Genomic DNA, 14,367 nt, shown 5'->3' on the forward strand with positions numbered 1-14,367 from the left:
GAGCGTTCATCTCGTTGTGCGGTGCTAATCTCAGGTGCATCTGTGTCCCTACAGCGACATGTGTGATGTCTTAATGTAAAAATAAAGTTGGCATTACAAAAACCCAGCAAGGCAGGCATTTAAGAGAAAATGTCTTTAGTTTTCACCTTAGTCACAGTCTCATACATTAACTCATTATCTTAAACAGACCTGCCAGCACTGCCGACTTGGGAGGCAGGCTCCAGCTTTTTAACCCTTTCTCCTTCTGTACTCCTGACACCTGATTTCTCTCAATTATCCCCCCCCCCTTTATTTACATATTGTCCCGTGAGCTCTAATATTGTTTAGAAGTCAAATTAAGTCCTGTACTTGTGCCTAATATCAAAACCTCAAAAATATCCACCCCGCTGCCTGTAGTTGGTTTGATCCAAAGACGTTGCATGAGACCCTCTCTTACACATGGGGACAGCAGGTGACTGTGTGACACTGGTTACTGAGAGTTCATCAGAGCATCAGCAGCCTTAAGAAAACCTGTTAACATGAATTGTCATGGAGTTAAACTCTTTCACTGGTTAAAGACTTTATTCATCTGGTGGCTGAGCCCTGACCTCACGTAGCATCCTCTAACATTCATCAGGAGAGTTTAGAGCTGTGTGAGTCTTAACAGTGAGGAGGCTGACTGATACTTTCACTTTACCACAGGGCAAAGTTATTCGGATAGTAAAGTCCAGCTGATCACCATAATAAGCATTTAACAAACTACAACAAGAGGTTTCTGTTTTGGGTCTTGAGCAAGAAAAGTTTGGGAAGTTTGGTCATACGGGATCTCAGGCTGATTGTGGCCTTCGTAAATAACACAAAACTTCACACTTAGTGGTAAAAGTCAAAATCCCACCTTTGTTTCACTCCAGGCCCAGTGGTCATGGGTAATTTTTCAAGTAACAAACTTATTTGCAAAATTTACAAAATAACATTTTTTAAGCAACAACTTAAGGGAAGTCCTTACAAAAAGTAGTTTTACCTGAGGTTCACTGTACATAATTTTTATTTATTTTTTTAAGGAGGGAGAGCCACAGCCCCGTTTCACATTTTCATGTTTTCACATTTCTTACATTTAAAAAAAATCTTTCTATATATGCTTTGATCAAATACAGTCCATCTATGGCATATGTCATGATTAGCATCATCTGTACAGTGTGAGCTGCTGAGGCACTAACACACTCTGGCCTCAGTGGTGAAGGGGTCTTATATAAACATGACATGTGTTTTTCCACGCTGTTCAGTGATATTAAGGCCACAGTTTGATGAAGCTGAGCAGCATCCAGGACAAACATTTCCATTTCCAGCATGGATCCTTAACTTTGTTCCAACAAGTTTCTCATGTCTAACAACGCATCCTCCAGGGCTTGGATCATCTTGGCTGAATCCATCATTCTTCTGCTCTCAGGATATTCAAAACAAGACACTACAAACTCCATGTGATCGTTCATTATGCCATAGTTTACGTCATACAGGCCCAGGTCTTCAGGACTGGAGCATGGGATGAACTCTTTTCTGGTTGTTACCTTTGGATCAAAACAGAGAGAAGTCTGAGATCTCAGAAACAGGTTCAGTCACGTATTGTGTCACAAGAAACTTTTCCCCTTCTTTCTACCACTCTGCTGACCACACTTAAAAAACACGTACAGAACAAAAAAGTTTCCCAACACTAAAACAGTCTGTGCCTTTGTAAAGTGAGAATGTGTGTTGAACCCTAACAAGGAGTAACTGTGTGTGTGTGTGTGTGTGTGTGTGTGTGTGTGTGTGTGTGTGTGTGTGTGTGTGTGTGTGTGTGTGTGTGTGTGTGTGTGTGTGTAAAAAAGTCAGTGGCGGCTCCTGGTCAGTCAAGGAGGGGAAGCTCATTTTTTTTCTGGCCTACATCATAAATTTGTTTGACGTAAATTCTACCCTCCTTGTCAGCTAGTTAGCAGCTGGAGCTGCTACGTGAGACTACGACAGGCTGTAAGTATGAGTGACAGGGGGAGAAGCTCCACAGCCTTAGCTGTAGCTGCTCATTGGTGAAAAGAGAGAGAATCTTAAAACGCAACGCTTGTCATTTTTAAGAAAAGAAAACTTGCTGGGGGGGGGGGCTTCACAGCAAGAAGGTCACCGGCTCAAACCCCCACCTCAGCCGGTGGTCCTTTCTGTGTGGACTTTGAATGTTCTCCCTGTGCATGCGTGGGTTCTCTCCAGGTACTACGGCTTCCTCCCTCAGTCAAAACATGCTCACCAGGTTAACTGGTCACTTGAAATTGTCCGTAAGTGTGAGTGTGTGCTTGAATGGTTGTCTGTCTCTGTGTCAGCCCTGTGATTGACTAGCTACCAGTCCAGGGTGTACCCCGCCTCTCACCCAATGACAGCTGGGATAGGCTCCAGCCACCCGCGACCCTGAACAGGATAAGCTGTATAGAAAATGAATGAATGAATTAATAAACTCACTGGGGATCGATAGAGCCTCTGGATCAGCCTAGAACAACTGACTGTAAAACTGAGAAGATGCTTCAGTGGAGGGTTAAACTTCAAGATCGCTGATTGGCTCATTTCACCGTCAATTAAAAAGGGATTTAGCCTCAGAGAGATCATCCAATCATCAGGCAGAAGCCCAGCATCCAGGCCAGCCCACTGCCTCATAGACCCCCAGAGACGCTGAACGTCCGATAGGTGGGACAAAGTCCAGCGTTTATCCAATGAACGTCCAGTTTCCACAGTGGAACAACCCACTCTACACTTCCCCGCTGAAGTCAGAAAACGCTCAGCATCAGACTGTGTTAAAGAGCTAAGACGCTGCGGGGATGAATGAGAAGGAGGTGGAGCCAGTTACCTGTAATAGGTAGCTGATTCTGAACAAAAGATGAAGGAATTCTAGCGCAGATTTTGTCAATGAAATGTAAACACAGCAGAACATATTACCACTGTTGTTTGGGACATTTTATGGGAAGCTGAGCTTCCCTTGCAGTCTTGGAGCAATCGCCACTGATAAGAGTGGTTTTGATCCAACATTGTACAATAGAGCTTAATAGGGTTTTCACTTAGTTGAAAAAATCTCAAACTTTGGTGGTCATTTGTAACCACGCCCATTGAGTTACAAAAAAAATCCATTGATAACTTTAATCGTCAACGTGTTTTGTAAACACAAGCCAAGTTATGAGTTCCTGTAATAAAAAAACAACAACCTAGGACTAGTTTGTTCAAATATGTACCCTATGGATTGTCAAAATCAAACATTTAAATCAAGTTTCCAAACTTTCTGTTGGGATTTCACCATGCCCATAAGAGACCTTTTTTTGTTGGCGTTAGCATGATAGTTGTGCAAAAAATTATTTCAAAGACGTAGCTCAAAGTATCTGGAGGAGTTGTAGTTTTCTTACCCAGTGGGTGCTATGGAGCACTTATCGACACTGAAACACAAGACTCAATTTTTTACTGTGACTGCATTTTGTGGCATGTTTTGTTACGATCCAAAGCATGTTGGAGGCACGCAATGTGGGGTTAAAGAGGGGGAAGAAATGAAGACTAATCCTTAGGGTTTTAAGAGGGTCTATGCCACACCTGTGGTTGAGCTCAGGTATTAATAATAAATCCAGCTCCTTGATGAGAGAGTGTGTGTGTGTGTAAAACAAAGAGTGTTGGAGAACCAACTCCCAACCTAGAATGTCTCTTGTCAATAAAGAATTGACTTCATGTCATAATCTTAAACCTGTCCTTACCTGGCCAGCTATCAGTTGAAATGTGAAAGCTTTTTCATAGGAAGCATCTGTGAAGATTTCTGGAGTTGGTATATTTTTCTCAAGAGCCTGCATCTCCAGCCCGAGAAGGTGTCCATCAACGACTTTTCCTTGCAGTGCCTGAAAGAATGAGGCAACAGTACTTCAAATACACGCACAAGTTTCAGACTCATTACTGATGTGACACTAAAAAGTTCTTCCTTTGAAACACACTGACAAACCCTTAAAAAATGATAAACACTTCATTTTTAAAGTACAGCCCAATGACATGACCAAGATGAAAAGTTATTTGTATTTCAGTGCTTTAACTGAAACAGCTTCAGGTTCTCACACTTCATATTCAGCTCATACTACCTAAAACACTGAAAGTCTCTTTTGCTTGAATTTACTCGTCTTTGGATTATATCTTATGAAAATCATAAATCAAGCCCCTTTGATTGTCCCAGTATTTCTTAAGATCCAAAAAGGCTTTAAAGACAGAAATGTTTCATGTTGGGTGAACTCCTGCCTCAGTGAGGGGATCAGCCTGTGACTCTGCTCAGCTGTTACTGAAGCTCAGATTACCTGTACAGTGACCATCGTCTGACCATCGTTTTGGGTCAGGTGGTTCTCCTCTTGATTAATATCTCACTGATTCTCTACGATGTTCAGGTCAGGTAAGACAAGCACAGTTTATCATGGTCTTTTAACCAGCTGTGGTACTTTTGGGGCTGTGGGTAGGACCCAAGTCCTGCTGGAAAATGAAATCATCATCTCCATAAAGCTGGTCAGCAGATGAAGCATGAAGGGTTTCAAAACGTCCTGGTAAACATCTGCATTGAATGGGCTACAGAAAACCTAGTGCACCAGCAGCAGCAGGTGACATGGCCCAAAACAGATACTGTGAAGACTTTCCTCTGGTCTTCAAGCAGCCTGGACTCTGAGCCTCTCCACTCCTTCAGACTCTGGGTCCTTGATTCACTTCATGTCATGAAACTTTGGACCACTGAGCTGTAGTCCAGTTCTTTGTCTCCTTAGCCCAGATCACTCTTTTGACAGGTTTTTGGTTCAGGAGTGGTCTGACTCCAGGAATGAGACAGCTGTAGTTGAACTACTTGTCTGTGTGTGGGGGCCCTGAAGCTCTGACTCCAGACTCAGTCGTCTCTTTGAAAGCCATGAATTAATTTACTTTGACAATCCTCTCTAGGCTGCAGTTATCACTGGTGCTGGTTTACCTGTTCCACCCACACTTTCCCCTTCCAGTGACTTCTTCATTAATCAGTTTGGATACAGCTTTCTGAAAGGCCAGGCTTTTCAGTGGTGACCGCTACATTCTAAAAATGATCAGCAGGCAGACACTAAACCTTGTGCGAGGATGAAGGACCTATGGGTGATGCAAAACCCAACATCTAGTCCAACAAGGGAAAAAGACGTTCATTACCGATAAAATCCATTATAACACACAACTGCCGCCATGACTAGAGGTCAGTTGGTGAAACAGAAACAGAAACCTGAACAACAGGTTAGAGTATATGACATCATCCCCACCACAAACCAGATGATACAGAAGTGTGACATAAAGGCTGGAGGCATAAATTCAGGAAACATGGAGAGCTAGTCAGCTGGAAGTAGCCTGAGAAGCAGTCCAGGTCTTTGGCAATGGATGTGCCAATCCCAGGGCTGGGTTTGGGGTTTGGGGTTTTGGCTAAGAGAGTTAAGGTTTAGGAAGAGGCTTAGAGGGTCAAAGTCAGAGAGTTGGCTTTTGGGTTAGAGATACAAGATTAGTGCATTAGGTTTCAGGAAGAAGGTTAGGTCTAGGTTAAGGGTTAAAGGGTTAGGGATAGAGGGTTAGGGTTCAGTGGAGGGTTAGGTCAGTGGAAGGATTCAAGAAGGTGGTTGTGAAAAGTAGGAAGTACCAAGGGCTGAGAGGGGAGCTTGAGAGGATGTGGGGAAGTGAAGACAACAGTGGTAAAAGTAGTGATCGGAGCACACAGAGCTGTGACCCCACAGCTCTGAGAGAGTGGACTCAACAGGTCCCTGAACAACATATAAGGTCCCTGTCCAGAAGGGAGCGTCCTCAGGACAGCTAAGATGCTGCACAGGACCCTCAGACCCCAGGCAACTGACAGAGAACTCAAACTGAAGGATGAGAAGAGGGCTCAGAGGCCTCTGTGGGGAGTTTTATTTAAGAAACTATTAGCAGAGCTTACCTGGATAATAACCAAAAAATTAAACAAGAAAAAAAAACTGTAATGCAATTTATACTGACCGAGATGATGTTTTTTTTGTGTACCCTCATAGCTTTCCTCAGCAGATCGACTTTCTCTGACTTCTGTTGAAGAAGAACAAAAGAATGATTAAAGCCTCACAGTAACAAACCAATCATCCAACATGTCCTCAAACACAGACTGAGCACAGGTACGCTTTCAATGCAGAGAAAACTAAATTCATGCTCTGCTACAACAATGCACACTGACATGGAGAATGCCATCATCACTTCTAAAGGTGGCTCCAATGTTGACAGGGTACAAATTTCTAAAGATTGTGGTGTCTGGATTGACGAGACAATATTAATTAATGTTAGATCTCATAGTAATGTTTGATATATTTGATCAGTAACTACAATCTGACTTTAACTATCAGCTTTTTCTGCAGCAACAAACCCTACATTCCTCTGCACCGTAGCAAAGAGTTGAGGCAACTTTTTTATCAGTAGCCACGTTTACATGAGGAGTTTTTTGTCTTTCCAAATGGAATCTTTCTGAATGACTTTCCTGAAAACAATAGTATACATGGAAAGGAAAATTCCAATCTCTGGTCTACATGCGCCGCTGTAATCAAACAGAATAGTCAATGGGACATGCGCAGAAAAACGTACACATCACAAGATTTATCGAAGCCGGAGGACCATTTTTTTTTTTTTATCACGGTGTTGCAATACTCTGTATTGCGAGTGTCCATCCAGTCTTGAAATTATGTTCAGTTCTTCAAAGTTTGGATCAAAAGCAAACTTTCCTCCAGTGCTGACGGCTCGCCGCCATTTTTAAAATTGAGGAACGTCTCTAGTTGCGTCTTACGTCATATCTGAGCATGCTCTGAAAGAACGTACCCTGACAACTTTCTGTCTGAGTGGATACATGATTCCTCAATCAGTTTGGGGAAAGGAATATTCCACCCCTGTGAAACCGATTAAATGTCCATTCAGATTGGCACTTTTCTTACTGAATGAGGTGTATCCAAAGGTTAAATTCTTTCCATTTGAGCAAATAAACCTAATGCAAGCGGAACATTTGGGTCCATGTATACGTGGCTAGTGTTGGATTATGGTGTTTTATACAGAAATGCTTCACGATGTGACCCCCTTAATTTCCTTGCATTACATCAGGTCTAAGGGGCTGCTTACACTGAAGGGTCCAGACACACTCTGAGCTGGGAAGATCTGCTTTTAGTCTTTCTTCTGAATCATTTGCCCAAACTACATGAATTTCCCTTCGGGGATGAATAAAGTATTTTTATCTTATCTTATCTTATCTTATTTGCTACAAAGCATTTTAAAAACAGATCACTGGTTTCTTTGGTCATTTTAGGTCCTCAGCTTCAAAATGCTTAACCTCTGACTGCAGCTGGTTTATTTTCAAAATGAAAAGGGCTGTGAGGAGTTTCTGAGTGATCTTGAGAGGGTCTCTTTTCGATATATTTCTGATCATAATCCACACTTTAAAATGAGATTATTGGTGCCAATATTACAGGTTACAGATTATTCCTAAATGCTACTTCTGAGAGTCCCGATTGGGTCTGGCAGGACCGGATTGGTTTATGGAATGTCTCAAGTCTCCATGAAAACATCGCACCGGCTGATGAAGTTTAGTAGAGAGAAAAGAAATCTGTGGTTTTCTCTGCTGAAACGATTTCTGTGATTATTTTTGTAGTGATGGTGGACACTGGAGCCTAACTGTCAGACAGAAAAAGGACAGAAGAGCAGAAGAAAGAGAAACAGGAGAGATATAGAGCATGAGCTAAAGGCTAACACAGGGGCTAAAAGCTAAAACACTAGCTAAAGGCTAATAGGGCTAATGTGTCTGTGCTAATGTTGCCTCCAACCCACAGTCAGCAGTTATTCTGCAGTGGTCTGTTCAAACTTGAGAGTCTATTGATAAAATAAAGAGTCAGGTTACTTTAGCTTTGCTTGGTGAGGTTGGAGTTGGTAGATGAGCTCTGGTAGGACAGAACCAGGATTCACTAAGTCACACATTACAGACACGTCTCAGAGCACCGGGCTGTGAGTAGAGATAAATATAGCCGGCTGCCAAACTATGCTACAAACTGACAGTGTTTACTTATTGTCACGTTAGCCTACAGATACAAGAGCACTGGGCTGCTAGCAGCGCTACTTATAGCGCTGTAAATGTATATATACGTACAGGGAGAAAAGAGAGCTAGAGAAAGAGAGGAGCTGAATTAGTTAAAGGGTATGGTTCCTCCTATCAAACCTGCTTGCTGGGGTCGTCAAAGGCCTTAACAAAGGCTACAGATTCATTTGAGGTTGCGTTGACGATTCCCAGACGTCCATGTTTGTACATCCTCAGAGTGACTGGTTCCAGGGTGGCTGCCAGCTGCTGATGCGCCCTGATGAAAAGAGGAAATCCTTTAAACTAATGAACAGCTCAAACAGACTATAGTACCAGCACTAAAAAAGTCTGCTGTCCTTTAATTCATCAAGCAGTCCTTTTACCCTGTGGTCTCAGCTGACTGCTTGATGACGTCTTACCAGGTGAAAATATATTCCTGTGTCACTGACAGGCCACGGACAGATATAAGATTCAGATTCAGAATATTTATTGTACCGTTGGGTAAATTCAGTTTACAGTGAGTGAGTACTCTCGTATTTAAGACATACAAAACAACACAAGACAAAGTGACTACAGTGCTTAGGCTAAAAGAACAAGGAAGACAGCCCTGAGATAAAAAGCAAAATAAGTTAAAATATCAGTGGGTAAAAGAAGGCCTAGAATAAGTCAAACCGAGCTAAAAGATAAATATGTGCCATTCATAAAAATAATATGAAAGAAACAGTACAAAGAATAAATAAATTAGTGAGGTAAAGTTGCAATTTTTTTCATTTGTAAATAGCATGGATGGCTGCTGGTACAAAGCTGTTTTTATATCGTCTGGTTTTACAAGCAGGAACCATGAACCTCCGCCCTGATGGAAGCAGCTGAAACTCTCCATTTAAAGGGTGAGACTGTGAGAGTCATCTCTGACAATAGAGTTACCAATCCTCTGTAACTGTTTGGCATACAGGGATTCTGGGTGAAGCTGAGACTCTCCAATTTTGTTTTTCAATGACACATTTCCAAGCCATGAAACAAGACAGACATACTGATTCAATAAAAGCATGATAAAACAAGGTCAGCATGGTAGGGTCAATGTTAAAAGTGGACAGTTTTCTCAAAGAGAAGAGGGGATATAAAGATGTAGATACTCTGTTTGGTCTGGTGTAACTATACTGAACCTGTTTTAGCTGAACTCTTGCTGCCCTTTCCTTTCCAGAGCACTGTTGTGAAGTAGTGACTCTCAGGTGTTCCTCGTTTTGGTGTGACAGCTAAATAAAACTCTAACACGTTACATTAAATCAGTCTGTATTTGACTTCCCTGTGACTCACCTGAAGTACGCCAGCTGTGTTGCCATCTGCACAAAAGCATCAGCGCTCATCTTGAAGGATTTCAGGAGGTTTTTACCAAAGTGGGTGAACACTTTGAGCTCCAGATCAAACCCTTTGGCCAGCCTGTCCACATGAGAAACAGACTGAGTGAGATTTTTCTGATTAACACAGAAAGTGTAAGTTTTTATCAGCACGTCTATGATTGTGTGTGTGTGTGTGTGTGTGTGTGTGTGTGTGTGTGTGTGTGTGTGTGTGTGTGTGTGTGTGTGTGTGTGTGTGACCTGTCAACGTGCTGCTTGGCCTCCTGGATGTCCTGCCTTATGTCAGCTGTGATGTTGAACTGCAGTTTCTGTGGGGGACATAAATCCTTGCTGGGGGGAGTCTGTGGTTTTTCTTTTTTCCTACACACAAGGGAAATGAAAAGATTTACTGAGAACGGTACCTCTGAGCTCAGTATGCAGATGGCTACCCTTACGAAAGAAAAATATATGTACCAATATATTTTTGAAATGTATTGTAATATATTATTGATATATTATGATATACATGGAATAATATATTGAGGGCACAAATACAATATATTATATATTCATGATATATATTGCAATATATTGCAAAATATACAAATGATTGCCGCTTTCCATATATTGCAATATATTGGAAAATATAGATACTAAATCTCATATATGGGAATATATTACCTAATATATAACATGATATTTTCCAATATGCTGCAATATATTTTTCTTTCGTAGGGGTAGGAACAGCCCATGAGTTAGTAGAGAAAGACAAACCATGGTCACAGAGATTTACATTAGTAGAAGTGGTTTTAAGATTATAAATGACCTTGGTTATGGTCACTTACATGTGTGCATCAATTACTTCATAAATGTCAATAGCAACGATCCCATCAGCCACTGCGTGAGAGATTTGACTCCCACTCATCCCATTCTGTCCAATGAAGATCTGTTGACACAGAGACAAGTCTGATCACATGATCACATGAACATAGAGTCACATAAACATCTGAACACCTTAACACCTAAACACCTTAACACCTGACTACCTGAACCCCAACTTGTAAACACCTTACCACTAAAACATCTGAATAAATAAACTCTAGACCACATATACATTTAAACAGCTAAACATATGAAACCTGAATGTCTTGACACCTGAGGGTGTGAATACCTGGAAATTTGAACACCAAACCATATTCATACATGAACACCTGAGAGCCCAAAAAACCTTTAACACATGAACCCCTAAAAACATCCAAACACAGAGCCACCAAACACCAGCAAATCTGACACCATCTGCATGTGCGTGTCTCTAAGTAGGTGCATGTGTGTTTCCATATGTGAGTGTGTGTGCTCTCTGACCTGCATTCCCTTATCAAACCAGCGGTTGGCGCTGTTCCAGCTGCTTCCCTCTCCGTACAGCATCTGATGCATCCCCCTGCTGCGATGACAGGGTTTGTCCTTGTAGGGTGATGGTCCATCGAGGCAGACGGTGAAAATGCTACTCTGGATAGCCAACAGCGACTGTTTGTTGGTTTCATCTGAACAAAACATAAAAAAACATTCCTGACATCTCTCTTTCCATGGATAGATAGATATACACACACATACACACTCACCGGCCACTTTATTAGGCACACCTGTCCTCGTTTACGCAAATTTCTGATCAGCCAATCATGTGGCAGCAACTCAATGCATTTAGGCATGTAGACCTAGTCACAACCATCTCTAGGGTTTACAGAGAACGGTCCCACAAAGAGAAAATATCCAGTAAGCAGCAGTTCTGTGGGTCAAAATGTCTTGTTGATGCCAGAGGTCAGAGGAGAATGGACAGACTGGTTGGAGCTGATAGAAAGGCAACAGTAACTCAAATCACCACTGGTTACAACCGAGGTCTGCAGAAGAGCATCTCTGAACACACAACACGTCCAACCTTGAGGCAGATGGGCTACAGCAGCAGAAGACCACACCAGGTGACCCTCCTGTCAGCTAAGAACAGGAAACTGAGGCTACAATTCACACAGCAACACCAAAACTGGACAATAGAAGATTGGAAAAACGTTGCCTGGTCTGATGAGTCTGGATTTCTGCTCCACATTCGGATGGTAGGGTCAGAATTTGGCGTCAACAACATGAAAGCATGGATCCATCCTGCCTTGTATCAATGGTTCAGGCTGCTGCTGCTGGTGTAATGGTGTGGGGGATATTTTCTTGGCTCACTTTGGGCCCTTAGTACCAACTGAGCATGATTTAAAGTCCACAGCCTACCTGAGTATTGTTGCTGACCATGTTCATCCCTTTATGAGCACAGTGTACCCATCTTCTGATGGCTACTTCCAGCAGGATAACGCTCCAAGTCATAAAGCTGGAATCATCTCAGACTGCTTTCTTCAACATGACAATGAGTTCCCTGTACTCAAATGTCCTCCACAGTCCCCAGATCTCAATCCAATAGAGCACCTTTGGGATGTGGTGGAACAGGAGATTCTCATCATGGATGTTCAGCCGACAAATCTACAGCTACTGCCTGATGCTATCATGTCAATATGGACCAAACTCTCTTAGGAATGTTTCCAAGACCTTGTTGAATCTATGCCACCAAGGATTAAGGCAGTTCTGAAGGCGCAAGGGGGACCAACCCGGGACTAGCAAGGTGTACCTAATAAAGTGGCCGGTGAGAGTAGATAAACAATGTTTAACAACTTTATGAAAGCACCACCCAGTGTGAGGTGTTAAAGTAACAGTAATTTTTCTGATTCCTAGATTAATTTTTTTATGTGTCTGTAATGGTTAACCATCCAAGGTGTGCAAGCTCTTTAATTAAAGTGATTTATTTAATACTCAAATATTATTAATAATGTATCCATGAATTTTCAAATGTACTGTTTTCAAAAAGCAGATAAAAAATACTGATCAGATTTTTTTATTTTAACTTCCAGATTAAAGTTATGAACTTTCATCCCTGAACAGAAACACAACTATAAGTAGTTGAATGTTATTTTCATAAATTTCTGACTTCTCAGAGAATACTGCTGGCTGAAATTTAGGGATAAAAATCTGAATTTAGTTTGAAACTTCTCTCTTTGTTTTAAAGTGAGGTAGACAGGGACCTCGCTTGCTCTGGAACTAATTTTATTTATTTATTATTGTCATTTTGAATTAGTCTCAGGTTTTTCTCCCTCAGTCAACGTGCAGTCAGTGGGTTTGGAGCCATGTGTTGTAGAGTCCTGTTATTTACAGTGTAGCGTGGTGTTGGTTTATTGGTTGTTGTGTTGTTAAGCATGAACTCAAAGTGTGTAGGCTGTCTTAAGCCGTGTTTCCACCAAGCGGACCGGTTCGATTCATCTCAGTACAGCGCGCATTTTGTGGCGTTTCCACTGACTTATCCCGGGACAGATCCCCAAAAACCGAGCCGAGCCGGCCTACTTTTTTGGGACCCTTTCGTATGGGTGCCAGACTGAACCGATCTGCTCTTGGAAGGTGGAGCTACAACACTGCAGACCTTTGATTGGTCAAAAGAATGGTCACTTAACCCAACAGTGGCTGTATCTCCTGGCGGAACACAGACTTCTCTGAAACAAAGCTTGATTTGCACTTTGTATCAAAGAGCTACATGCCAATCACAGAGAGGATGAAATGCTGCATACCTTCCATCTATGCTCTTTGTTTACTGTGTCACATCTTTCTTCTTCGTTGGATTTATAAGCGGGGTAAACTGTGTAGCACTGCTACGGTGTCACGCTATTGTTTAACAGCTGGGGCTTGCGGCATCCACCTTACACGCCACCTACCACAAGAGGGCACAGTTTGCTGTGGAAACGCAAACAGGATCAGGTTTAACTGTACCAAACGGTCCCAAACCATACTGAACCGACCCGTACTGCTTGGTGGAAACTCGGCTTTAATGTTTGGGCACTGCTCTTTCTCACCAGTGATGAGCTTCTCATAAACTCTGCCCCAGACGTCTCTGCGTTGGCTCGTCAAGATGCCGACAGGTTCCTGATCGGCCTGCTGAGACGAGTCATAGATCCTCTGCAGCTGAACGCAGAGGTCCGCCTTATTCAGTGGAGTACCATCACTGTGATACACATCCATTGCAAAGAACTGAAAACACACACACACACACATACACACATAGGATCAAAATCTCATGATCTGATGATGCACAGTTCAAGATTCAGTCACCTCAAAGAGTCCCTGAGTTTGACATCAAGAGGTGTTACAGTAGACTGTGTACTCAGCCGTGTTCTAGTCAGAGCTCAATTTAGAGGTTACCGGATTAAACTGGATTAACAAAGAGCTGTCTCATTCTCTCAGCATTGTAACATAGAGTGCCATGCAAGAACTGAAGGACTATGTTTCAAAATGAGATGGACATCTCTTACCTGACCATTGTGAGCCACGCTGACATGTTTGGGGGGGTTGGGGCTTTTGTCGTAAAACACAAGTGAATCGATTTCTGGATGTGGGATTCTGGCAGAGGACATGAGCCCCTCGTGCTGCATATTACACATCGGTATTCCAAGAAAGGATTGAACAGGAAGTGTGCCACTGCAAAAAATTTGATCCATCAAAATCCTGCTCATCAACACATTTATAGAAGTCCCCTATGCCTTTTACAATCTTTAATAAATCAATCTTCAATGTCAGTGATTGATAAACTTTACACCACATGTATGGGCTAACACTTTAAAACAACCCAAAGCTCCAAGGGCTTGATTTGTAACCCCATATAATCCCCACCTGATTCTCTCTCCGCTCTTCAAAACAACAAGAAACATTTATCATTATTTATTCAATGTAATTATTTTGAGTTTTTCTATTTTATTGATTATTTTTCAATTAAAGAAAAAATATATTATTTACATTTTTTATCTTGACTGTTTATTGCCTGGAGCATGTGGCCTGTGGGATAGGATGAACTGTAAGAGGGCGGCCCACAAAAAGAGTAGCCTAGGGGCC

At 42.1% G+C, this 14,367-nt stretch overlaps 1 protein-coding gene across 1 annotated transcript; it reads right to left on the minus strand.

The window, feature by feature from the left end:
• Positions 1 to 3,803: 3,803 nt before the first annotated feature.
• LOC141804906 (carnitine O-acetyltransferase-like) lies at positions 3,804 to 13,919 on the minus strand (the record flags this gene model as incomplete). The annotated part of the gene is made up of 9 exons (XM_074689580.1): positions 13,791 to 13,919; positions 13,335 to 13,509; positions 10,768 to 10,946; positions 10,251 to 10,351; positions 9,667 to 9,786; positions 9,386 to 9,508; positions 8,213 to 8,348; positions 5,992 to 6,054; positions 3,804 to 3,863 (listed from the first exon to the last, which is right to left on the minus strand). Coding segments are annotated over exons 1-9 (1,086 nt in total), but the record flags the coding sequence as incomplete, so codon positions are not given.
• Between the last annotated feature and the right edge of the window lie 448 nt (positions 13,920 to 14,367).

This window comes from Halichoeres trimaculatus, unplaced genomic scaffold, assembly GCF_033239565.1.
Source record: "Halichoeres trimaculatus isolate MK-OKI-2021-1 unplaced genomic scaffold, fHalTri1.1 fHalTri1_scaffold_15, whole genome shotgun sequence".
NCBI lineage: Eukaryota > Metazoa > Chordata > Actinopteri > Labriformes > Labridae > Halichoeres > Halichoeres trimaculatus.